At 43.8% G+C, this 25,255-nt stretch overlaps 1 protein-coding gene across 1 annotated transcript in view; it reads right to left on the minus strand.

Annotated features, from left to right (window-relative positions):
- The window catches only part of NIBAN1 (niban apoptosis regulator 1), a 117,074-nt gene extending 92,146 nt beyond the window's left edge, over positions 1–24,928 (minus strand). Inside the window, 1 exon segment of the mRNA XM_030574166.1 lies at positions 24,705–24,928. Coding sequence (XP_030430026.1) covers positions 24,705–24,759 — 55 coding nt within the window. The 5' untranslated portion in view covers positions 24,760–24,928.
- Positions 24,929–25,255: the final 327 nt, after the last annotated feature.

The raw sequence follows: 25,255 nt of genomic DNA on the forward strand, positions 1-25,255 counted from the left end.
TATGAGAACTACTGGTTTACCCTGTATAAGCTTTATACAGAGTAAAACGGATTTATTTGGTGTTTGGATCCCACTGGGAGCTGGGTGTCTGGGTGCTGGATATAGGTGACCTGCTGACCTGTTTTTGGTTAAAGTCTGCAGCTTTGGGGGTGTGGACAGACCTGGGTCTGTGTTGAAGCAGACTAGCCTGCCTGCCTCAACAAGGCAAGCTGGCAGTGGAAAACAGCTGGCAATTCCAGCACATAGCCTCAAGGGGGTCACTGTCACCGAACCCATCACAGTGCCAATACGCGGGGGGAAGTAGTAAAATACTTCTTGGTGCCACATATGCATACAAGGGCCATATTAGAGTTAGCTCACAGTCATCTGTTTGGGGGACATTTAGGAGCAGATAAGACCCTAGACAGAGTCCTAAGGAGATTCTACTGGTCGGGGGTATGGGCAGAAGTCCAGCGCCATTGCACTTCCTGCCCACAGTGCCAGCTACATAGTTCCGGCCTCAGTTAAGGGCCTCATTGGTACTCTTGCCTGTAATTGAGGTCCCTTTGGAAAGGATAGCCATGGATCTAGTGGGCCCACTAGAAAAATCGGCCGGGGCCACCAAAGCATACTCGTCATCCTGAATTACGCTACATGGTACCCCGAAGCCATTCCTCTAAGAAACCCCACGTCCAAGGCAATCACAAAATAACTGGTCCAGGTTTTTGCTAGGGTAGGCATCCATAAGGAGATCCTGACAGACCAACGGACTCCCTTCATGTTGAGAGTAACGAAAGACTTATGTATCCTGCTCCACATCCAAGCCTTGCAGACCTCGGTCTATCATCCCCAAACAGATGGTCTGGTCGAGCGATTTAACCGGCACTCTCAAGAGCATGATCCAAAAGGCAGTGGCCCAAGATGGAAAAGACTGGGATACCCTCCTACCGTACCTGATGTTTGCAATATGAGAAGTTCCTCAGGCATTTATTGGATTCTCCCCCTTCGAGCTACTGTACAGATACCACCCAAGTGGCATATTAGACATCACAAAGGAGGAATGGGAGGAACAACCCAACCCGGAGAAGAATCTCATCACACATGTGGCCCAGATGAGAGAACGAATGGCCCAAGTGACCACCATAGTACAAAAGCATTTGGAGAAAGCACAAGAAGCCTAGCAAACCTACTACAACCGTTGGGCAAAAACACTGAAATTTCAACCAGGAGAACAGGTGCTGGTATTGGTACCAGCAATAGAAAGCAAGCTCCTGTCCAGCTGGCGTGGACCCTATGAGATTGTGGAAGCTATTGGGGAGGTGAATTATAAGGTGAAGGAGCCAGGCCCCCGAAAGCCAGAGCAGATCTACCACGTCAACTTACTGAAACCCTGGCTCGATCGGGAGATGTGCCTGGACATCCTGCTGGCTCCATCCCAGGCAGATGGCCCATAAGGCCAGGTAAGGATATCCCCCAAATTAGCCCTAGAACAACAAACAGAGATGATCCAGTGGAAGCAAGACATGTTCTCCACACAACCAGGCCATACAACACTGATCCAACACCACATCATCACTGTCCCGGAGCAAGGATGATGATAAAACCATATTGCATATCAGAGGCAAAAGGAGAAGAAATTATGGCGGAAGTATTGAAGATGCTGGAACTCTGGGTGATTAAGGAATCCCACAGTCCGTGGTCCAGACCTATTATCTTGGCTCCCAAGCCTGACATCACTTTGAGGTTTTGTAATGACTTCTGGAAATTAAACGAGGTATCCCAATTCGATGCCCACCCGAAACCACATATCAATGAGCTGGTGGATCAGTTAGGCAAGGCCCAATACTTGACCATCTTGGACTTAACAAAAGGCTACTGGCAGATCCCGCTGGCTGAGGACGTCAAGGAAAAAAAAATGCCTTCTCTACACCTGACTGCCTCTTCCAATATACCGTCCTCCCTTTCAGGCTCCAATGGGATTCCTGAGACTTTCCAACAGTTGATGGACAGATTACTTCGACCCCATGCCAAATATGCTGCTACCTATTTAGACAATGTAGTAATCCAGAGCCCTGCCTGGGAGACACACCTTGGGAAAGTGGAAGTGGTACTAGATGCTCTTAGACAGGCCGGCCTCACCGCTAAGCCATCCAAATGTGCAATAGGGCTATGTAGTCAGAAAGGGCCTAGTGAAACCACAATGGAATAAAGAGGAGGCAATACATGAATGGCCCTGACCAATCTGCAAGAAGCAAGTCAGAGCGTTCTTAGGGATAGTGGGGTACTATCACCAGTTCATCCCTCACTTTCCCCTGAGAGCTGCACCTGTGACAGACCTGATAAGAACTCAGGGCCCAGAGATAGTAAAGTGGACCAAGGCAGCAGAAGAAGCTTTCACAGACATGAGGATGGCCCTTTGCAGTCATCCAGTGCTCATCACCCCAGATTTCAAGAAGGAATTCATTCTGCAAACAGCCGCCTCGGAGGTAGGTCTTGGGACTCTCCTTTCACAGATGGTGGGGGATGAGGAGCACCTGATCCTTTAGTTCAGCCAGAAGCTCCTGCCCAGAGAGCAATGGTACACCTTAGTAGAAAAGGAATGCCTTGTGGTTAAATGGGATATGGACATTCTACAGTTCTACCTACCTGAGCTCAGTTCACCCTTGTGACTGACCACACCCCACTCCAATGGATACACACAAACAAGGAGAGGAATGCATGAGTGACTATATGGTTCCTATCTCTACAACCTTTCCATTTCTGGATGCAGCATACAGCCGGAAGCCAACACGGCAACGCGGATGGCCTGTCATGGCAACACTGTCTCTCATCCCAAGTAACCCAACCCCATGGGGTTAAGGGAGGGGGGTGCAGGTGGGGGGGGGAATGATATGTGATACAGCAGAGCCAGGGACCTGTGGGAGAGGGGAGATATATAAGCCCTAGGCTAATTAAGGCATGGTTCCCTTAAGGGAAGGTTCTACAGGTTAATTGGAGCACCTGTAGTCAGTAAAGGCCCTGTCAGGAACCTAATAAAAAAACCCTGCTTCATGCAGACAGGGTGGTGTGAGGAAGGAGAGAGGACTGGAGTTTGGAGGTGTGTTGCTGAGAATTGAAAGACCAGAGAACTGGAGGAAGGGAGACCCTGCCCCAGTGTCAAGGACCAAGGGTAACCCTACCCAAGGGGAACAAGGGTAAGAAACCCACAGACCCCTTCCCTGCTTCCCTCCTCTACCACCTTCCCAGGCCACTAGCAGGGCCCTTGGCACCCCAAAAGCAGGGACCCCCGCCAAGAAAAACACAGGATCCACCATACCAACATCAGCTATTCTGCCAAAAATATTAAATAACTGGACTTACTGGAACTGGGCTCCAAGAATGTATCCAATAATCTAGGCAACTCTAATACATTTTCAAATACTTTGCAAACAAAGAAATGTATTAAAGCACATGGTGTCCTCTCCGTATATTTCCGTATGAGAGTTGTGACTAATAATCCTTCTCCATTATTAAAGAAAGATTAAAATAATTGCCACTGAATACTGTGCTAGATCACTTCAGAGCATCAAGAAAGGAAGTGCCTAATGGTATGATTTCCCATTAACACATGATTTGTTTATGCAATTTGAGATGCTGTAAACCAGATTAAAAATCATATTCTTCTAGTAAATAAGCTTTGATGGAGGCCTGGATGATTCAAGGACTAAGAATAGAGTATAAACACCTTTAATCTTTAGCTAACATGTTCATATCAAGCCCATCTCAGTAAGGACTGAAAGTTATTACCATCTTGTGGCTTCACAGTGGCCTACTGGTGGTTTTGTTTTAGAACATGGCGCATAGAGGCCTGCATCACAAAACTGGCACAAAATCTGCCTTCTTGTAGGTTACAACACAAGGTGAAGGTTACAATGAAGGTTGCAATCAAAACAGCACTCACAAAAGAGTTCCCAATCTGACCTATACATTCCCCCTCCACCCCTCTCTTTCACACACACACACTCCCATATACACACACACTCCTAACATCAGCATGTCCTGCCCTCCCAACGCTACATTTAAAGTCCTTGCTCCAAAGGATGGAGATACTAGAGCTTATCCTCAGAACTGGTATAATAATTAGGCATAATGTATTTTTTCCAAATTGCTAGGCCATTTTAGCTGATGTTTCCCCAAAAAATTCAGTTTGAGGCAGCCATCCAACAGAGAAAATTTCAGCCCAAATGGTTAGAGTTTGGTAAAGTTATCAGCAACCAAAAGCAGGGTCTTACAATGGAAAATGTCTGGCAACCTAAATTATACACAGTGCTAACTATAACACTGGATCAATGAATATCCTTTATTATGAAAAATACTTATGATAATACTTCACTGAATATGCTTAAAAGTACTGTGGTATATTTTGTAAAAGTAATGATGTCTTAAGAATGTGAAACCTCAGTACAGAGCTTTGCTATTACATTTTTTCCTTGAAGTGGAATGAAGTTACCATTTCCTTTAGTGTGAATGGTCAGCTTTACAGAATAGTGAAGTGAGAATAATTAAAGTTCCGCTATGAGTTAAAACAAACACAAAAAAAAGAAAAAAAAATTGTATTTCCACATATATACTTAGAGACTGATCCAGCAAGGAGCTCTGTGTGGGCAGCACCTGCAGAGCTGCTTGCAGAATTAGGTCTTCAGTCATCATCAGCGTAACTATGAAACACATTCTAGAATCACAAACAGCAACTGTGGTTTCATACATAGGAAGAGAGATCACTTGTGAAACAAATTTTAGAGCTTTACAAAGATAACCAATGAGATGGGTTTAAGAAGTGCTACTTTAAGGGACACAGATGAATTGGCTGTATTCTGAGCCAGAATTTTTGTTAGTGCTATCCTTTCTACCTTTTAAAGGATGGTATGCTTGCATGCCATTGAAGAGAATGCTGAATAACTCTTTGATGGGGATTACATTTCTTGTAATATTGCTAATGCATATAAAGCCAAATCCTTGGCTGGATTTTGCTAGTGTTTAGGTCTCAAAAGTAGGAGAGATTCTGTGTTGGTGCTGCTCAGAAAAACAAGTTATTTGAGATGCTCTGCAAGGGGACCTTACAATCCCGTATGCACCAAGGACTTGCCTACACTTACCTGGGGATTGACACATGGCAATCAATGCATCAGTGGTTGATTTAGTGGACCTCCTAAATCTACAGCAGATCGCTCTCCTGTTGATCTGTCGATACAGTGTAGTGTGGACTCTGCGGTAAGTAGATCTAAGTATATCAACTTCAGCTACATTATTCACGTAGCTGAAGTAGTGTAACTTAGATCAATCTCCCCCTGTAGTGTAGACAAGGCCTGAAAGAGCCAGCCTTTGAGTTCCAAAAAGCTTGTGGGCTCCCTTGATTTGGGGAACCTAAATGTGTAAAAGGACTATCTCAGATTTTTTAATATTATACAAGCAAATTTCTAGACCTTTTGCAAAGACTGGGCATGAAAGTATAAATCAATCATTAGGGTTTAAAAGAACAGCTGGATTCAACTCTACCACGTATTACAAGATATTAACTCTTTCTAGGTTGTCACTGAGCTGAGTATACACTACACTATAGACAAGCATAATGGTTTGGTGGATCAAGCACTGGGTTAGGAGTCAGAAGATATGGGTACCATTCCTGGTTCTGATACTGGATCACCTTAGTTAAGTTACTTTACCTCTGTTCAGGTACAGCCTGAGGCCACACTGGAGGGGGAGGGGAGAGGAAGGGAAACCACTGTCCCTGCCAGTGCTGTAGAGAGCACTTATATTTGCAAGGCTGTCAGTTAACCAATGATTTCACTTACAGCACAAATCTTAAAAAGAAAAAACTCACAGGGCCAGTTCATGGCCTGCCCTTGCATGTACTGTATGTGCAAAGTGGGGGGGGGGATGCAAAGAGCCTTCCTCTAATGTGACTGACCCGTGTGAGGGCATAACTGCAAACCCCAAAACACAGGGTTTTGCTTCTCCAAAGGGATGATGAGGAGTCAGGGCTTTTCTGCTTAAGACTGTAAACTCATTAAATCACGGACTGTCTCACTCTGTGCAGTGCTTAATATAAAGCTCTAGTCTTTATAGGGGTTTTTAGGTGCTACCACAGAAATAGATGTGATGCTGGTAGACCAAGAGCCAGCTCACATCAAGGCCACTTGTCCTCACTGACCACTGAGAACTGCGTAGCGGGGATGTAATATTTTAAGTATTTGCTGAGTAACCATAAAAGTATTTGGTCTGAAATTGTAAACCCAGTCAGAGAGAAGTGTTAGTAAGTATAAAAATCTAGTTTACACAGAGGTGTCCTCTCCTCTCTAGGAAAAAAAAAGGCCCACAGACACCAGACAAGCCAGTTTGGAACATCAGTGAACAAAAGACTTTGTGGATTATTTTCACCACATCCATGAAGAGGACATATGCACAAGTACTCATCCCATCTGCTTGAATTCTGGGGGAAGGGAATAAAAATCCTTGTCAAGAAAAAATTATCTCTATGCTGCTTGAACGGTTAGGGGCAAAGATTCACAAGCATAAGCAAGGGATCCCCAGCTGCTTAGCTTGGGTTAGCCCTAGAAGACGTATAGAGCTTGCACATTACAGAAGCTTCAATTGTCTTTTGGAACTTAAGACTGTACATTTGTGTGTGTATGCTTACCTGCTTTAACCGTCTAAATAATTTTTATTTCTTAGTTAATAAATCTTTAGTTAATTATTACAGGGTTGGCTATTCTAGTGCTTGAGAAGTTCACACTTGATACTGGTTGGTGAAATCTAAATATAGAACTCACAACTAGTTTGGGATTTGTGCCCTGCTTCTTAACAGTCTGCCCTGAGGTTGGTACTCATGCTCATGAGCCATTCCAGACAGCTTGACATTAGGTATCAAACCCACTGTTGAATTTCCCTTTCTAAAAGAGCTCTTGTTGCAGTGAAAGAGGATCAAGTTAGAAATCTGAATTTCCTCAGAAGCACTGTATAATTGATTTAGAATATAAGCCAGAGTACCTGAAATTTATTACTCTGACATCTGTCAGGTTTATGCAAAATGAGTTTGTGGTGTCAGCCCAATTTCAAATGGATAAGAGTTCACGCTGTAAAGATCATTACCACCTCAGCTGGCATTGGTCACACTCTTCTTAGTTTTCTTAGCAGAGAGGCCAAAGATGGAATGAACAGAGACTGAACTGTCTGTCTTTTACAGGTGATCTGTCCATGTCCAGCCTGAGGCCACACTGGAGGGGGAGGGGAGAGGAAGGGAAACCACTGTCCCTGCCAGTGCTGTAGAGAGCACTTATATTTGCAAGGCTGTCAGTTAACCAATGATTTCACTTACAGTACAAATCTTAAAAAGAAAAAACTCATAGGGCCAGATCATGGCCTGCCCTTGCACGTACTGAATGTGCAAAGTGGGGAGAATGCAAAGAGCCTTCCTCTAACGTGGCTGACCCCTGTGTGAGGGCATAACTGCAAACCCCCAAACACAGGGGCATTTGCTTCTCCAAAGGGATGATTAGGAGTCAGGGCTTTGACCTTGCTCTAGGCAGCAAAACAGGCCAGCCACAGAGTAGAGTTCATACTGCACATGCACCTGCATAAAGGGTTCGCCCGTTCCTGGCTGTCTGAGGGGGTGCTCTTGCCTCTATTAAAGTCAGCAACAACTCCCCATTGCCTATTGTGGGTGCAGAGATAGGCTTCAAAAAGATCCAGTAGTCACTGCCTGGAGCTCAGTGGCTTTAAACCTTCCCTCTACTTAGGCCTGTTCATTAATGACTCAATCTGGTCCGTAGCTTGAGAAGAAAGTAGTAGCTACATGAAAAACACTTGAATTATTTGGCACTGAACTGGGATTTTCTTAAGGCACAAAACATACTTGTATCAGAGGGGTAGCCATGTTAATCTGGATCTGTAAAAGCAGCAAAGAATCCTGTGGCACCTTACAGACTAACAGACGTTTTGGAGCATGAGCTTTCGTGGGTGAATACCCACTTCGTCAGATGCATTCACCCATGAAAGATCATGCTCCAAAACTTCTGTTAGTCTATAAGGTGCCACAGGATTCAAAACACACTTGGTGCTTTATTGTGCATAAACCACAGAAGGCAGCCGTGGGACTTTTGTATCCCTAGTGTAATCCTCAGGAATCTCAGATTTTTCAATTCAAGGCATCAAAATAGACTAATCTTTGTAGGATTATTGGAAACTGTATGGAAAAGATAGAGATTTTTTTAAAAATTATATTGGCATCTTTCATTTTAAAGGAAACTAGACTGGCGAAAAGCCTCTTATTCTCTACTGATATGTGTGCAATTATTTTTTTTGTAAATTACTAGGCTAGTCATTTATAAAAGCAATTTTCAAATGTGCTTTTTAAAAATAATCTTTTCTGTTTGTTTTTATTATCTAATCAAGAGATACTAGAAGGATTCAGACTTGTTTAACTTCCTATATTCCCTCTTAGGTGCCAGCTGTCCGTCAAGTAATTCTTTTCCCAGTACCAAAAAATATAAATTGAATTATGCCCTTCAAAGCACTGCTAATGCCCAGTACTATGCAGGTTTGAAGATTTTTGTTGTTGGTGATGGCTGAAGATCAATCCTTAAGGCCTATGGTACAACTGAGGCCTTGTCACAAAATGAGATTGAGGTCTTAAAAATCTTTTAGGACTTAATCAGGTAATCAAGACTACTGAGATCTTGGGAATCCTTGTGTAAAATTAAGCACGTGCTGTTTGCAGAATCAAAGCCTGGGGTTTTTTATGTATAGTGGCCAAAAAACTGGATACAATTTTCACAAAAATGTTGACTAACTCCTCAATTTTTATTTCTTCCATAATATATACCATTCTCTTCCTCTGCCCAGTGATAAAGACTGTTTCTCTGGTAACTGGTGCTAAGGTCATGGATGTGGCCGAGTTCCACTCACTCAAGACCAATTCCAGAGCCACTTATGACCCTGGAAGAGACACTGGGAAAGTCAGGTACAAGAATATTACAGAATCCACTTTTAGGGCCTTCCCTCAATTGTTCATGTTTTCAGCTGAATGATTTTTTTAAAAATGAAAGTTTACAATCTTGCTCTATAGACAGTAATGTCTTCCCAATAGTAACCAGTGCTTAACTCTGCCTTTCATAAAGCAGTCTCTAGCCAAATAGCAGCAGCAAAGGTATGAATCATTTAATTACCCTCCTCCCAAATTTATCTTTAACTTAAGTGAAGTGGTGTTTAAGGAAAACTACACCCATTTTGCTCCAAGCAACAATCTGAAAATGTAAGTGGCCAGAAACATTTCTCACCATGAATATACTGAAACATGATTTAAGTAACTGACACTTCTGAACTGAAGACAGCCATCTTGTTGTTAATGTAATTTGAAGCCAAAGGGGTTGCACCAGTGTAGCTGTGAGCTCAATTTGATCCGGTGTCTTGGTTACCAATAACATCAGCTAACATTATCACAGGGTTGAATTCTCCTCCAGTATAGATTCTTTGAAGTCAGTGGGATTGTATCAGTGTATCCAAGAGAAGAACTTTGTCCATATGGTTTATATATTGTTATATAGCATCAGCATAATCAAGCAGTTATGCTTCAATCTTTGGCTTATTTACATCTACCTCATTTGGTGAACTGCTAAAGCTTTGTGTACTATTATGCTATTTATACAGATTGTAAACTCTTGTGGGCAGGAACGCTATCTTCACAGAAGCCTGCAAAACACCAGTACACCCATTCTCTTATAATACTACTACTATGTTTAAATACTGTAATCTCCACGTATTATGTAAGCTTTATGTACGTTGTAAAATATCAGTTAGAAATACTCTTAAAGAAAGTTAGAAACTGGATTACAAATTCTTCCACTGAGCTCCCATGCCACAAATATTACAAAGACAAGTTGCAAGATGGCCACTAGTTTGCAGGATATCTGCCTACAGCCAAAGTTTCAGAAATTGCAGCATGTAAGGATATATCCCTTTAAGCCATGCATAAGGCCCAGACTTGTCCCCAGCCCACAAAGCACCCACTGCCACACTCAAAGTCTCTTTTGAGGCATTACTGTATTTTCTAAACATAGGCAAATCACAAACAGTTCCTCAGCCCACCCTGAGCTACAGGTCCCACAGTATTTTCCCCCTTGTCTCTCCCAGTCCTTCCTGTTTCAGAGCTCACTGCAGGATTCTTCCATGCCCTTTTAACAATGCACTTTCTCCCAAGAGGCCCTTTTCCCACTACCTTCCCTCCCAGAGATAGGGGAAGACTGGCAGCCACTCCCAAGCAACCCATTCCCACTCTTAGCCACCAACCTTATTGGCAGCCTGGCTCTTTATAGCCCCAGATGCTGGCCCACCATCTTAACTGGCCAAACTGGGAGCACCTGTTCTAGCACGGGGTGATGGACCTGCTACATTTAAAGGGGCCAGCTACCCTGTGACACCACCCAGGGCCGGCGCTTTCATTTAGGTGGCACAGATAATCGCCTAGGGTGCCAGGATTATTGGTGGGCGGCGTTTTGCCAAAGGGGGCGACAGGCGGCTCCGGTGGAGCTGCCGCAGTCATGGCTGCGCATGGTCGGCTGCTCCCGTGGCTCCGGTGGACCTCCCGCAGGCATGACTGCGGCAGCTCCACCTGAGCCGCAGGAGCAGCCGACCGTCCGCAGTCATGACTGTGGCAGCTCCACCGGAGCTGCAGGACCAGCATGCGGGGCGGCGAAATTGCCATGTGCCTAGGGTGCTAAAACCCCTAGCGCCGGTCCTGACACCACCATACATCTGTATACAAGAACCCCAGGACTGCTGGCAAAGTCAATCAGCATGCAGAACTTCTTACTGAGTGTGAAGCCTACTGGTGGAGCCTAGCCTGTAAGGCAGTATTGGATGTGTTCCTGTGTCTGGATTTACTTTCTAGCATATAGCATACAGCAGAACATAGCAGCAAAGGTTAAACTCAAAAACAAAATTAATCTGGAAATTTTAAGAACTTTGGGTGCAGATCTATAGTCACTCAGTGCAACTCCCACGCAGCAACTGCAGTTGTGAGTCCATTGTTTATATTTTCTCTTTCCTCATCTATTGCCTAGGAGGCAATGCTCAAGTGTTTTCTAGGGTGCTCCTGGCTATCCAATATTCCTTTAAATCTTCCATTTTATTTTCCAAACTCAACCTCTGTAGCAACTTCCAAATTAGCACCTCTTTTCTTCCCAGAGAAGAATGGGCCTTTTACTGTTCTTTGTTTAATTTTTGCATAAACATGAGAAGATGTGGATTGCTTTGGTGTAACAAAGCATACACTTTGCTACTGGACACTGATATCTTTGCAGGGTCCAGGGCCCAAACTCAGGTGCATCTTCCTGATACCTTCCTAAAAGAAAAAGAGAGAGCTACAGATGAAAAGTGCTATATAGGAAATAAATATACATAGACAGTTCCACATATATGTCACATTTTATACTATATCCTCAGTTACAACCCAGCTCACTTCCAAAGATATAAGACGACTGATTCCCTAAACACTGCAATGCATAATTTGCACAGATTAAGAGAAAATAATCTCATCAGAATTTGCCAGTCTTTTGCAAAATTCTCTTCTACTTGCAGACATACAGCAAGTTAGAAACTGAAAGTATGTATTACAGTTTAACAGAAAGTCAAATGTACAGTCTGAGAGCTATCCTGTAATCCCCTCCCACCAAAAAGGCCCAATTTTTCATAATCTATTCCAGTTCTCCAGTGTCCCTGTTAATGATTAAATTCAAACTGGCTCCTGCACTTCTTACAGCTGAATTCCACAGCTGCCTGTGTTCACCCTGCAAAAGCAGCCTTTCTTCAAGTTGCATGGACCAACTTCTCTCCTCGATACCTAGGGGATTTGAGAGTACAACTTCAATAAATAAATTTCAGAGTGGTAGTCATGTTAGTCTGTATCAACAAAAACAACGAGGAGTCTTTGTGGCACCTTAGAGACTAACAATTTTATTTGGGCATAAGTTTTCATGGGCTAAAGTCCACTTCATCAGATGCATGGAGGGAAAAATACAGTAAGCATAATATATATTACAGAACATGCAAAGACGGGAGTTGCCTTACCAAGTGGGAGGTCAGTGCTAACAAGCCAATTCAATTAAGGTGGAAGTGGCCTATTCTCAACAGCTGACAAGAAGGGGTGAATACCAAGGGACAGAAAATTACTTTTGTAGTGCTAACGAGGCCAATGCAATCAAGGTAGCCCATTTCCAACAGCTGAAAAGAAAGTGTGAGTATCAGCAGAGGGAAAATTACTTTTTGTAGTGACTCTACACTCAGGTCCAATATACGCCCAAATAAATTTGTTAGTCTCTAAGGTGCCACAAAGACTCCTCGTTGTTTATTTTTCCCCCTTCAATAAATAACTGACTGATTTCCCTATTTCTTCCTTGTGAGTAAAGAGGAAAATAGGCCCCATCTAGTCTCTAAAACCCTCACACTCAGAACATAGTTCTATTTGGAAGCTGAGGGTGTCCAACATCCCTCAGAAGTTAATTGTGTTTAACTAATCATTAAATGATTAATTGCATCCTCAATTGTAAATTACACTTTTATTAGTTACATACTAACTTTATAGACAAAAACAATTACTAGGAGCCCATTACAAACAGAAATAACTAATAGTTTTCACAGTTGAAAGATAATTAGCATTATAGGGAAGATTTGGAAAATGTGGTATTCTGTATGGTTCATTACCTCATGCCAGATTCTACTCAGTTACAACTGTGTACCCACACTTCATTCCATGGACAGAATTTTCAGAAGGGCTTAGCACTAGAATTGTTTAAAAAAATTCCTTTTTAAAAACACATAAAAAAGTGTTTTGCAAAAAGTTTCATTAAAATGACCATCTGTCATTTTTTACCAGCTTTGCTGATACCAACAATTGGTGGTAAATGTTAAGAAGAGCTCAGCTCACATTTAGAGTCAGCTCTGGGTGCTGAACTACTTTGAAAGTCTAGTCCCAATTATGGGTGCTGGGTACTTGAAGTCTGCTCTTAAACCCTTTCAAAAATCTGGCCCTATAAAGCTGCATATGGATTACTGAGCAGAATTCGGCCCATCAACTCTAAATTGGGAAACTGGTAAGACTTGCCCGGTCATCGTGTGCATCCTCCAGCTATGTAGAATTGTTTCCTAGACATGACATAAGTATTTTTTCCTTGTTGATATTAAATGTCTCAAACAATAAGGCTTCTGCTACTTTCCTTTGAAATCTATGGCATGGTCTATTAGATCCTGCTATCAATAAATTTTTCCTTAATATCACCACATTACTTCTAGTTATACTCCCTAGTACCACCCTAAATAATGCCTTTCCCTGTTGGGTGTTGCACACACTATTAGACAAATTATGTTACACCCAGTCACCACTACAAATTTAGTTCATGCTTAGTCAAGTTAGATTTATAAAATGTTATAGTTTTTCCACATAAATCAAACCCTCCAGCCTCCTACTTATCATTGTCACTCTTTTCTAAACTACCTCCAGCTTGTTGACAACAATCTGCAATTCTTCTTTTAGGCCTGATCCAAGATCCACTGAAGTCAATAGAAAGACTTTAACTTCGGCGGGTTTTAGGTCAAGCCCTTAGCATTTACACTTCTTATATATTTGTCATTCTGACATCTTGGGAAACTTAAAGCTTTATTGAATTTTTAAAAATCAACTCTTTTAAACCTATAATAAATTAAATACTCCCTTCCTGTGTGGAAGTAACAAGAAAACCTTATCAATTCCCAAGACTGCAAGCCACGGTAGTGCCCAAACTCGGCAGAGCAGTGGAAGGTATGGGAGAGCTGGATTTCAAGGAAACCTGTAGATCTCCAACATTCTACCAGGTAAGGGGAAGTCAGGACCCCAGTGAGCTACTAACAAAGAAAGGCCCAAAAATACAGAGTTTAAGAAAGAACAAAATGGACAAAGCCTTTACACAGAGGTTGCAACTACATATTTTCAACAAAATCTTACAGTATTAAAGCCCTAAACCCTTAAAAAATATCGAAGTGAACAGGTAAGTTAAGAGAGATAAATACCTAATTCCACTCTCAGTTCATATAATCTCTTAAGTGTACATGTGTACAGGAAGTGGTGTTGGCAGCTCAGCGGTGTTGCACTCTTCCTTCTGAGTCAGTACTGATCTAATACATCAATAGACACTGTGCTGCTGGAGGTGACATGTTTTAGATGGTTGTGTTCATTAAGGATCCTATGCCCCTTTTTGTAAGATTAACACTGGTGTTAACTTTGATGTCTCGTCTAAATTCAAAATAGGGCAATACACGTGCACACATACGTTCCACCTGCAGTCATAATTGGCTGTGATACACAGCTCTAACCCACTATCAAGTGTTGCTGTATGCTATTATACAGCTGCTGCTTTTCAGCCCAGAGATTACTACTTTTCAGTGAGAAAAATATTCCTTTGGAGAGAGATTTTCAAAATCACCTAGGGGATTTGGATGCCTGCACCAGGGACTAACCCACTCTGGTTTCAGGTCATCCACTGCCACTCAGGTGATTCTGGAGCTCCCAGCAGTTAGGTTGCTAAGACAACTTATCTGGCTAAATCACAACAGTCCAGAGTTAATCCAAAGGAAATGTAAATAACAGAATAAATAAAATAAATCTTCTACACTAGACAATTGCCAGACACAGCCCCTCTTCTTTTTAGGGTCTGCCTCTTCTTCAACAGTCCTTAGCCCATCTTTTGAGCTCAGCTTTCAGTTCTCCTGGGCTGGAATCAGTCTCTTTTCCCCCATTGTTGATAGGAATAAATGTACCCCCTCAGAACATGGCAACATAAGGGAACTCAGCTTCTATTGTGGATTCCCAACTCTGTGTCTCTAGACAACTGGGATATCCACCCCTGTACTGCAAGCTGCCCTGTCTTTTCTTCCTTGGCCTTTTCCTATATGCTCAGCCTGGCCTTCTCACTGACCCTATCCTCCTGCTCTTTAACAGAGCATCCCCTTCCAGGTCCACTCTCTCTGGGGTCTCCCTCATCAAACTCAAGCTGACCTTTTCATCTCCCTGCAGACCTGGCTCAGACTCACATGCTCCCATCGTATTCATCCTGGACTCATTTCCTTTCCCTGGGGTGTCAGACTACAGTTGGGCAAGTGTAGCTGAGCCAAAACCCTTTAAGAGAGCCAGTTCCCCTGTAAGAATACCTTATTCTCATCAATTTTGAATGGAAACTGAACATCCGGATCTATGAAGTGGCATTGAAAACTCTACTCTATACACTTCTGTTACTTAACCCTCACAAAATCCTGGCAAGTGAAGTCATTACTGCATGAAGCAAAATACTGAGATCCTCACATGAAAGGCCCTATACATATATATTTTTTCCATATGCATCTTCTTAGACATTTATGATCTTCTCTCCCTGACCCAGATTTCAGCATGGTGAACCAGGCCCTCGTGGTTTTATGAAGAATAGGAGTACTTGTGGCACCTTAGAGACTAACAAATTCATTTCAGCATAAGCTTTCATGGGCTACAGCCCACTTCTTCAGATGCATAGAGTGGAACACACAGACAGAAGATATTTATATATAAAGAGAACATGAAAAGGTGGAAGTACCCATACCGACTGTAAGAGTCCAATCAATTGAGATGAGAGAGCTCTCCTGACGACATAATTAAAGCATCTCCAATGAGCAGCAGTAGCAATGTTAGCGGGAGAGTATCTCCCATCGACATAGTACTATCATGCCAGCGATTCTGTCCGTGTAACTTACGTCAGTCAGGGTGTGTTTTTTTCACGCCTCTGAACGACATAAGTTTTACCAACAAAAGTGAAAGCGTAGACATAGCCAAACTCTCCTTAAAATATTCTTCTTCCTGGAAGTTGCTATACTCTAGTACTCACCTCAAATACACAAGGAACAAACAAAGCCCAGAACCGTGGAATTTACCAGATGTGTACAATTGTAAGCAAAGTAACCACATGATGTTACTGCATGTAGCGGGGTGGACTGGTTCCCAGCCGCGCCTGAGAGGGCCGAGCCAGAACAGACGCTGACGTGGGCGGAGCCACGGCTGCCTGTTCCCATCCCCCGGAAGTCAAGGGGTGGGACAGGAAGTATAAAGGCCCGGCCCCAGCACTCAGTTGACCGCTGGCCGCCGGAGAGGACAGATGCTGGTGCCCTAGCTCCCGCTGGGCTGAGCCGGCCCCGGGCTCATTACCCGAAGGAGGACTGGCCGAGCCGGCCCCAGGCTCGCTACCCAGAGGAGGAATGGCCGGGCCTGACCCGTCCTCGTTATCCTGAGGAGGATTGGCTGGGCCTTCCCCTCGCCCGGTACCCTGACGAGTCACCTGAACCACCCCGCGTCCAGTATCCCGAGGACCAGCCTCGCTTACCCAACGCTCAGTATCCTGAGGAGCCCTGGTGTGGAACATCGCGGAAGACGCAGGTGATCCACAGGTACCAACGGGGGGGAGATTGGAAGTGGCCCAGGGGTAGCCGACCCTAGTCTGGCTCCAGGCGACCCTGAACCAATGTCAGTGTGTTGCGGTCAGGATCCCCACTGACATAGCAGCAGACTGCCTGCCGCTGTTAGGGCCCCGGGCTGGGACGCAGTGGAGTGGGAGGGCCTGCGTCCCCCCCACCACCCTTCCGGGGGTGGCAGACTCCTCGCTGGCCTGAGGAGGCCTTTCTTCTAGACTTTGAACTGCTTGGTGCCCCACCCTGTCTAAGGGCCTGGGTTTATATACTGTTTGTTTGCTCAGCCCCTGCCTAAGGGCCTGAGCCCAGAACTGCTTGCTGCCCCGCCCTGCCCAAGGCTTGGGCTTATATACTGTTTGTTTGCTCAGCCCCTGCCTAAGGGCCTGAGCTCTGAACTGCTTGTCACCCTGCCCTGCCCAAGGGCCTGGGCTTATGTACTGTTGTTTGCTCAGCCCCTGCCTGAGGGCCTGAGACCCTGACTGTTTCCTGCCTCATCCGGCTAGGTCGACAGCTCACCCAAACTCGGGTAGTGAGGTGGACTGGCTCCCAGCCATGTCTAAGAGGGCCAAGCCCCCACACCAGACCGTTACACTGCATATCTTATTCATCCCTACCACACATCATATCAAGTAAAAATGTGAGAAGGGGGTTATCTTATTACCATAGATTCATAGACTCTAGGACTGGAAGGGACCTCGAGAGGTCATCGAGTCCAGTCCTCTGCCCTTATGGCAGGACCAAATATTGTCTAGACCATCCCTAATAGACATTTATCTAACCTACTCTTAAATATCTCCAGAGATGGAGATTCCACAACTTCCCTAGGCAATCTATTCCAGTGTTTAACTACCCTGACAGTTAGAAACTTTTTCCTAGTGTCCAACCTAAATCTCCCTTGCTGCAGTTTAAGCCCATTGCTTCTTGTTCTATCATTGGAGGCTAAGGTGAACAAGTTTTCTCCCTTCTCCTGATGACACCCTTTTAGATACCTGAAAACTGCTATCATGTCCCCTCTCAGTCTTCTCTTTTCCAAACTAAACAAACCCAATTCCTTCAGCCTTCCTTCATAGGTCATGTTCGCAAGACCTTTAATCATTCTTGTTGCTCTTCTCTGGACCCTCTCCAATTTCTCCACATCTTTCTTGAAATGCGGTGCCCAGAACTGGACACAATACTCCAGTTGAGGCCTAACCAGCGCAGAGTAGAATGGAAGAATGACTTCTCGTGTCTTGTTTACAACACACCTGTTAATGCATCCCAAAATCACGTTTGCTTTTTTTGCAACAGTATCACACTGTTGACTCATATTAAGCTTGTGGTCTACTATGACCCCTAGATCTCTTTCTGCCATACTCCTTCCTAGACAGTCTCTTCCCATTCTATATGTGTGAAACTGATTGTTCCTTCCTGAGTGGAGCACTTTGCATTTATCTTTATTGAATTTCATCCTGTTTACCTCAGACCATTTCTCCAATTTGTCCAGATCATTTTGAATTTTGACCCTGTCCTCCAAAGCAGTTGCAATCCCTCCCAGTTTGGTATCGTCCGCAAACTTAATAAGCGTACTTTCTATGCCAACATCTAAGTCATTGATGAAGATATTGAACAGAGCCGATCCCAAAACAGACCCCTGCGGAACCCCACTTGTTATACCTTTCCAGCAGGATTGGGAGCCATTAATAACTGCTCTCTGAGTACGGTTATCCAGCCAGTTATGCACCCACCTTATAGTAGCCCCATCTAAATTGTACTTTCCTAGTTGATCTATAAGAATATCATGCGAGACCGTATCAAATGCCTTACTAAAGTCTAGGTATATCACATCCACTGCTTCTCCCTTATCCACAAGGCTCGTTATCCTATCAAAGAACGCTATCAGATTAGTTTGACACGATTTGTTCTTTACAAATCCATGCTGGCTATTCCCTATCACCTTACCACCTTCCAAGTGTTTGCAGATGATTTCTTTAATTACCTGCTCCATTATCTTCCCTGGCACAGAAGTTAAACTAACTGGTCTGTAGTTTCCTGGGTTGTTTTTATTTCCCTTTTTATAGATGGGCACTATATTTGCCCCCTTCCAGTTTTCTGGAATCTCCCCCGTCTCCCATGATTTCCCAAAGATAATAGCTAGAGGCTCAGATACCTCTTCTATTAACTCCTTGAGTATTCTAGGATGCATTTCATCAGGCCCTGGTGACTTGCAGGCATCTAACTTTTCTAAGTGATTTTTTACTTGCTCTTTTTTTATTTTATCTTCTAAACCTACCCTCTTCCCGTAAGCATTCACTATATTAGACATTCCTTCAGACTTCTCAGTGAAGACCGAAACAAAGACGTCATTAAGCATCTCTGCCATTTCCAAGTCCCCCGTTACTGTTTCCCCCTCCTCGCTGAGCAGTGGGCCTACCCTGTCCTTGGTCTTCCTCTTGCTTCTAATGTATTGATAAAAAGTCTTCTTGTTTCCCTTTATTCCCATAGCTAGTTTGAGTTCATTTTGTGCCTTTGCCTTTCTAATCTTGCCTCTGCATTCCTGTGTTATTTGCCTATATTCATCCTTTGTAATCTGACCTAGTTTCCATTTTTTATATGACGCCTTTTTATTTTGTAGGTCACGCAAGATCTCGTGGTTAAGCCAAGGTGGTCTTTTGCCACATTTTCTATCTTTCTTAACCATCGGAATAGCTTGCTTTTGGGCCCTTAATAGTGTTCCTTTGAAAAACTGCCAACTGTCCTCAGTTGTTTTTCCCCTCAGTCTTGATTCCCATGGGACCTTGCCTATCAGCTCTCTGAGCTTACCAAAATCCGCCTTCCTGAAATCCATTGTCTCTATTCTGCTGTACTCCCTTCTACTCTTCCTTAGAATTGCAAACTCTATGATTTCATGATCACTTTCACCCAAGCTTCCTTCTACTTTCAAATTCTCAACAAGTTCCTCCCTATTTGTTAAAATCAAGTCTAGAACAGCTTCCCCCCTAGTAGCTTTTTCAACTTTCTGAAATAAAAAGTTGTCTGCAATGCAGTCCAGGAGCTTATTGGATAGTCTGTGCCCCACGGTGTTATTTTCCCAACATATATCTGGATAGTTGAAGTCCCCCATCACCACCAAATCTGGGCTTTGGATGATTTTGTTAGTTGTTTGAAAAAAGCCTCATCCACCTCTTCCACCTGATTAGGTGGCCTGTAGTAGACTCCCAGCACGACATCACCCGTGTTTTTTACCCCTTTTAGCCTAACCCAGAGACTCTCAACACTTCCGTCTCCTATGTCCATCTCCATCTCAGTCCAAGTGTGTACATTTTTAATATATAAGGCAACACCTCCTCCCTTTTTCCCCTGTCTATCCTTCCTGAGCAAACTATACCCATCCACACCAACATTCCAGTCGTGTGTATTATCCCACCAAGTTTCAGTAATGCCAACAATGTCATAGTTGTATTTATTTATTAGCACTTCCAGTTCTTCCTGCTTATTACCCATACCTCTTGCATTTGTATATAGGCATCTAAGATACTGGTTTGATCTTGCCTCCCAGGTTTGCCCTGACCCTCCTTCCTCACTGCCATTATAGCCCGTGCTCCCTCCTGTTTCCAACCCATCTCCCAGGTCTTGTTCCCCACTTACCTGTGGGGTTTGCTCACCTGTCCCCGTTTGAACACAGAGCAGTGTAGATAAGCCCTTGGAGTCAGATCCCAAAGCCTTTACTTAGGGGCTCCTCTAAATGGAGACACTTAGAAAAATTAATCCAAATTAACTAAAGGTGTGAATTTAAAGTGGATTAGTTAAACTGTATTAAACCCCTCTGAGGACTCTCTCATTCAGAATTAAAGTGGTCTTAATTCAGTTTATCTTACTTCACTGTGAATTAAGTAAACTAAATTAAGGCCACTTTAATTCTGAATGAGAGTGTCCACAGAAGGGTATAATGCAGTTTTACTAATCCACTTCAAATTTACACTTTCTGTTAATTTGGATTAAGTTTCCTGACTGCCCATGTAGACAAATCTTTACTTGGTCAAATTGCCACTGACTTTAAAAGGGATGCAATAAAAATGGAGTAAGAACCTCAGGATTTCGTCTTTAGGTTGTAAACTCCTCAAAGTTGAGATTTCATCTTTTATCTGGTACACTCCATCTACACAGAGCACCAGATAATGGGGCTTTACCCAATGGAGTGTTTCCCTCTTTCTAAGTTATTCCCATGCAATCTAGGATATGTAGCTGAATGCATTTTCTAAATAAAATAAGACGGATGAAGTACTATTGTTATGCCTGATCCTGCAAGACTACTCATGTGAATAGTTCCACTGAGATACATGAATAAGTGTTTGGGTTTATTGTTGTTTAGAAATTCACATGCTACTGTCATATAGTTTTACTAACAAAAAAGAAACAACAACAAAAAAGGGGGAAAAACAGCTATCTCTTCTCATTTTGCTGTTATTTCTAAAGCCCTCTATTACCCTTATTGTGAAAAACATTCAACTGACTTTCTAAAATTAAGCAAGATTGTTTTAATTGCTTGCCTTTCTAATATAAACACTGATTTATCCTCCTCCCTTTTTGAAAGAGAAGCATTGTCACATCCTTTCTGGTTTCTAGAAGAACTTGTCTCATGACCTCTACCAAAAGACAGCCATTGATAAACAAGGTTTGAATCTTGCAAACCCTCACCAAAGCCAACTGGAGTACTGTTTGGGGTGCACTTGTTGGACTGGGTCCTAAATAGGTATCAAGAATTAAAGACACTCTTCCATCTTCCTCCCCTCTCCCACTAAAAGTAGTACTGTAGGCTGCTTTCTTCCCAAAATTAAAACAAATAAAAAATAAAAATCAACCATTATTCATAGCAGGAGTTTGTAGCAGGGACTGTTTATTTACACAAAGACCCTTTCCAATAGATCACAGTACACAGACTGAAAATGGATTATGGCCCGACGCATTCTAAATAAATATTTACTTCTTAACTGTCTGGCAATGGCTCTCTCCATTCCCCTCACAGACAAGAGGGCCAAGAACAGGAAATTGCAAAAGTTCTTGCTTTCATGCATCTAAAGGGCTAGTATAAAAGTCTTCTTAAATAGGTATTGGTCCTTTAAGAGACTCTCAACTCTCATCACCAGGTTTCAATGACCAAGAAGCTGAGATACTGGCTTGAAGTTGAAAATTATACTGGGACAAATCTTGCCCTCTTGTCCTTCCCCACTGTATGAATGGCAGGAAGGGGAGCCAAGGAGGTGGAGCCTATTGACATGTTTCTCCTGGTTCTGTCCTGTGCTGAGTCTATCCTCCACAATCTGAAGGAAACTAACAGCATACAGATCTCTCATGTAGGCTCCACAATTTGGCCCATCATTCTTCATCTGATAGTGATTTATTTATTTTAAATCTTTCTAATTTGGGCAGACTCATGAAAGACACAGTTCCTCATTCATTTTCCATGAGATTCCTAAAGGAGTGGCAGTTCTACATTCTTACTCCAGCACAGATCACACCACAAACAAAATAATGCAGTGAACACCAACTAAAATAGTAAACATCACTGAGCAGTCAGACTGCATTTTGTACCAAAAAGGTTTTGACTCAGCTGGCCCTGAACCAATAGGACTCATACTGGCCTCAATAGAAATTTTATCTCAGTACTGACTATATGATCTCCACCACCACCTCTTTATACAATTTTGTTTAGCAAAAACAGATTTTCAGACATAAAATTTGTCACATAAGCATCAGCTGTTACTACAGTGAGGGGGGCATATATATATCTAGACAGATAGTAACAAAAGGTTTGACACCTTTTTATCTGTTTCCCTTTACAAGCAAAAATATGTATTCTGGAAAATTAAGCTGTCATTTTCTTTATCACTTTAACAATAAGCATATAAACACAAGTTTTGTTGCAGGTGTGACAATCCAAACACCCTAAGCAGAGAGCAAGAATAAGCAGTTGAATCAACTGGTTGTATACAATGTTATTGTATATAAATATACCTCAAGTAAGGACTTTTAATAAAAACTTGGCTATGAATGTATGCTTGCATAAATGGCCAGGTCTACACGGCCACTTACTTCAGTATAACTGGAATTGCTCAGGGGTGTGAATAAGTCACCCCTCTCAGCAACATAAGTTACATCAACCTAACAGCAGGTGTGAATAGCTACTGCCTCTCACAGAGTGGATTTATTATGCCCACCAGAGAGCTCTCTCCTGTCAATATAGAGCACCCATGTAGTGCTACTAGTGTAGACTAGTCCTTTGCGTAGAACACTAATGGTAACTTGGGTGCAACTGCCACATCACTTCAGTGTGGGGAAGTAATCAGGCAGGGAGGGACATCTCACAGGCTAGTTGCATCCCTTCCAACAACCTATTATGGCACAACACAGGGGAAGACAATAGTGGACTATTAAAATTAATTGAAAGACATTGAAATTGAAAAGAAAATCCCAGTCTTGGATAACTAAGGAAGGAGGGAGTTTCCCCTGCTCTGTATAAACACAAATTACCATAGTCTGAAAGGCGAAAGGGGAATTTAGATAATATAGACGTGTAAAAGCCTGAGATTGCATCTTTATGTTTATTTTCTGTGTAACTTGTCCGTTTGCTTTTCCTTACTGTTTCACCTTTGAGTCTATGATTTCTCTATTAAACAAACTTTTATTTTACCCCAAACTGACCTCTGCTGTGCAAACTGTGGGGAGTGTGTTTGCCAAAGTGGACTGATAGGTGGGGAGAGGTTTTATTCCTTGAGGGATGATGAGCCAAAGTGGAAAAGTCTGAATGTCTGGTCATTAAGAACTCAGGGAAACAGATTTGGGGGAACTCTGGACCAGAAAAGGGGTTGTTGAAGTCATTCTGCAAGGAATAATTAGGTTGGTGGAAGGCAGAGTTGAGCCCTTTATGCTTGTAGGTTGGCTACTGGTGTCAGAGCTCTGAGTCACATAGGCATAGTATTAAGGCATCCAACATTACAAGGCAGGTGGTGACAGAACCCCTTACTGGTCTGGGTAACTCAAGTCCTTTCTGGATTATCTATCTAATCCAAAACCCAGAGGAAACTTTATTGGCTTCAAAGGTCTTTGCAAAATTGGGCTCTTAGGGCCAGCATACAAAGCTGATAGTGCCATTGATAGGACCACAGAGTTGAAGTATTGACATCAGGTGCACACTCTTTCCAGTTTCAGGGCATTTTGGCCCTCTCCGATTTCATGTGTTTATTTTTAGGCAAAGCAAGGCCAATCATTAACAGTAAAAAAGCATTATTATTGGCATGTGAAAAATAATTTGCTTTGAATTATGTTGGCCCTCTCTGAAGTGATCTGCCCCTGTTCCTCAATTCAGCACATGGTTAAATGCTTTGCTGAAGTCCCACAACTTTAATGTGACCCAGACAGCATGGAAGGTATTTTCAACAATGGCAAGATGGTATAGTTCACATATTTTCAATGTATGATTGATAATTATCCAGTCTCAACTGCCTGGTTTTATTGGGTTACCCCTAAAATTAAAAAGCCTCCATCGGGGGAGGGTGATGCAAGCAGATGTATTTACTTTCCAAAAACAAAAATATTTGCCTCCATCGGGTAAGTTTCCTGTCCTCCTTTGCTCCCCCTTGCCGAGTTTGCCTAATTTATACCCTAACTTCAGGTTGGGACTCTAGTTTACTGGGAGTCCCTCTGTAAAAGGGCACTAGCACACAAACCCACCCATTCAGTCCCCTGTCCCACTGCCAGGCAGAAAGGTCTGGGAGACAGTTTGTCACGCAGTGAACCTGCCATTCTAGCTGTGCTGCTTTCTGCACGTCTGGTCCTGGAGCTCCTGAGAACAGGCTTTGCCTGATCCGTTGGCCGGCAGATACAGCAGGGTCGGTGCTCATTACAATAAGTTACCCAGAAGTATCAATTTCTCCTGCCTACTTCTCAGATCTCTCCAGTGGTCACTGTCCTGTCTGCCCGCTGCCTTCACTTTCTGCAAATACCGAACACTGCTAGACTTTTAAGCAGCATCGCTTCTCCGCAAAGCAGCCAGCTTCTCCCCCTCCCCTTCTCCTCCCTCCCCAGATTAAAATTCAGATGCAAACATGGTGGTGGCCGCTGCCTGCCTCCTGTCACTGGGAGCAGCCAGCCGCCAAATACTTTGCAACTTCAGAACCGCCCACGAATCGCCGCGTCCCCCTGCCTAACTTGTACCGACTGTCTGCGGGCCGGCAGGCAGCAGCGCCGCATGGTACCTCGGATGTAGCTGCATTTGCTCTCGTCCAGCTGGCTGGAGGCAGAACCGCCCATGGCGCGCGCAGGAGCTACAGCGCCGGACACGGACTGCGGGAGGGCGAGAGCGGCTCCGAGCGCTCCCGGGGCCGGTCTGCGGGAGAGGCGGCTGGCGTGGGGAAGCTGCGCGCCTGTTCGCAACAGCAGCTCAGCCGGACTGGCCGCTTCGGATGGGGGGGGGGGTGTTTTTCTCTCTCCCTCCTCTTCAGTCGGAGCTCAAACTTCCTCCGAAAGGCACCGCCTTCTAGTGCGCCGCCTCCGCTCCCCGGGCGGCGCGCGGGCTGGGCGGGGAGCTCTGCTCACCCCTGGGCTGGCTCCCCCCGTAGTCACTCACCCCGGTTCCCGCAGCTGGCTCCTCCCGCCCTGCGCCCCCCCTTTCCCTCCATTTCTCGCTGCCCCTTCAGGCTTCACGGTTCCTGCTCCCCCGCCCGAGGCTGTCACAGTTCAGCGCCCTGTCCCCCTCAGGGAGCTCGGGGGTCTCCCTCTCCGGGCCCAGCCCGTTAGAGAGCTTCGG

This window comes from Gopherus evgoodei, chromosome 8 (assembly GCF_007399415.2).
Source record: "Gopherus evgoodei ecotype Sinaloan lineage chromosome 8, rGopEvg1_v1.p, whole genome shotgun sequence".
Classification (NCBI taxonomy): Eukaryota; Metazoa; Chordata; order Testudines; family Testudinidae; genus Gopherus; species Gopherus evgoodei.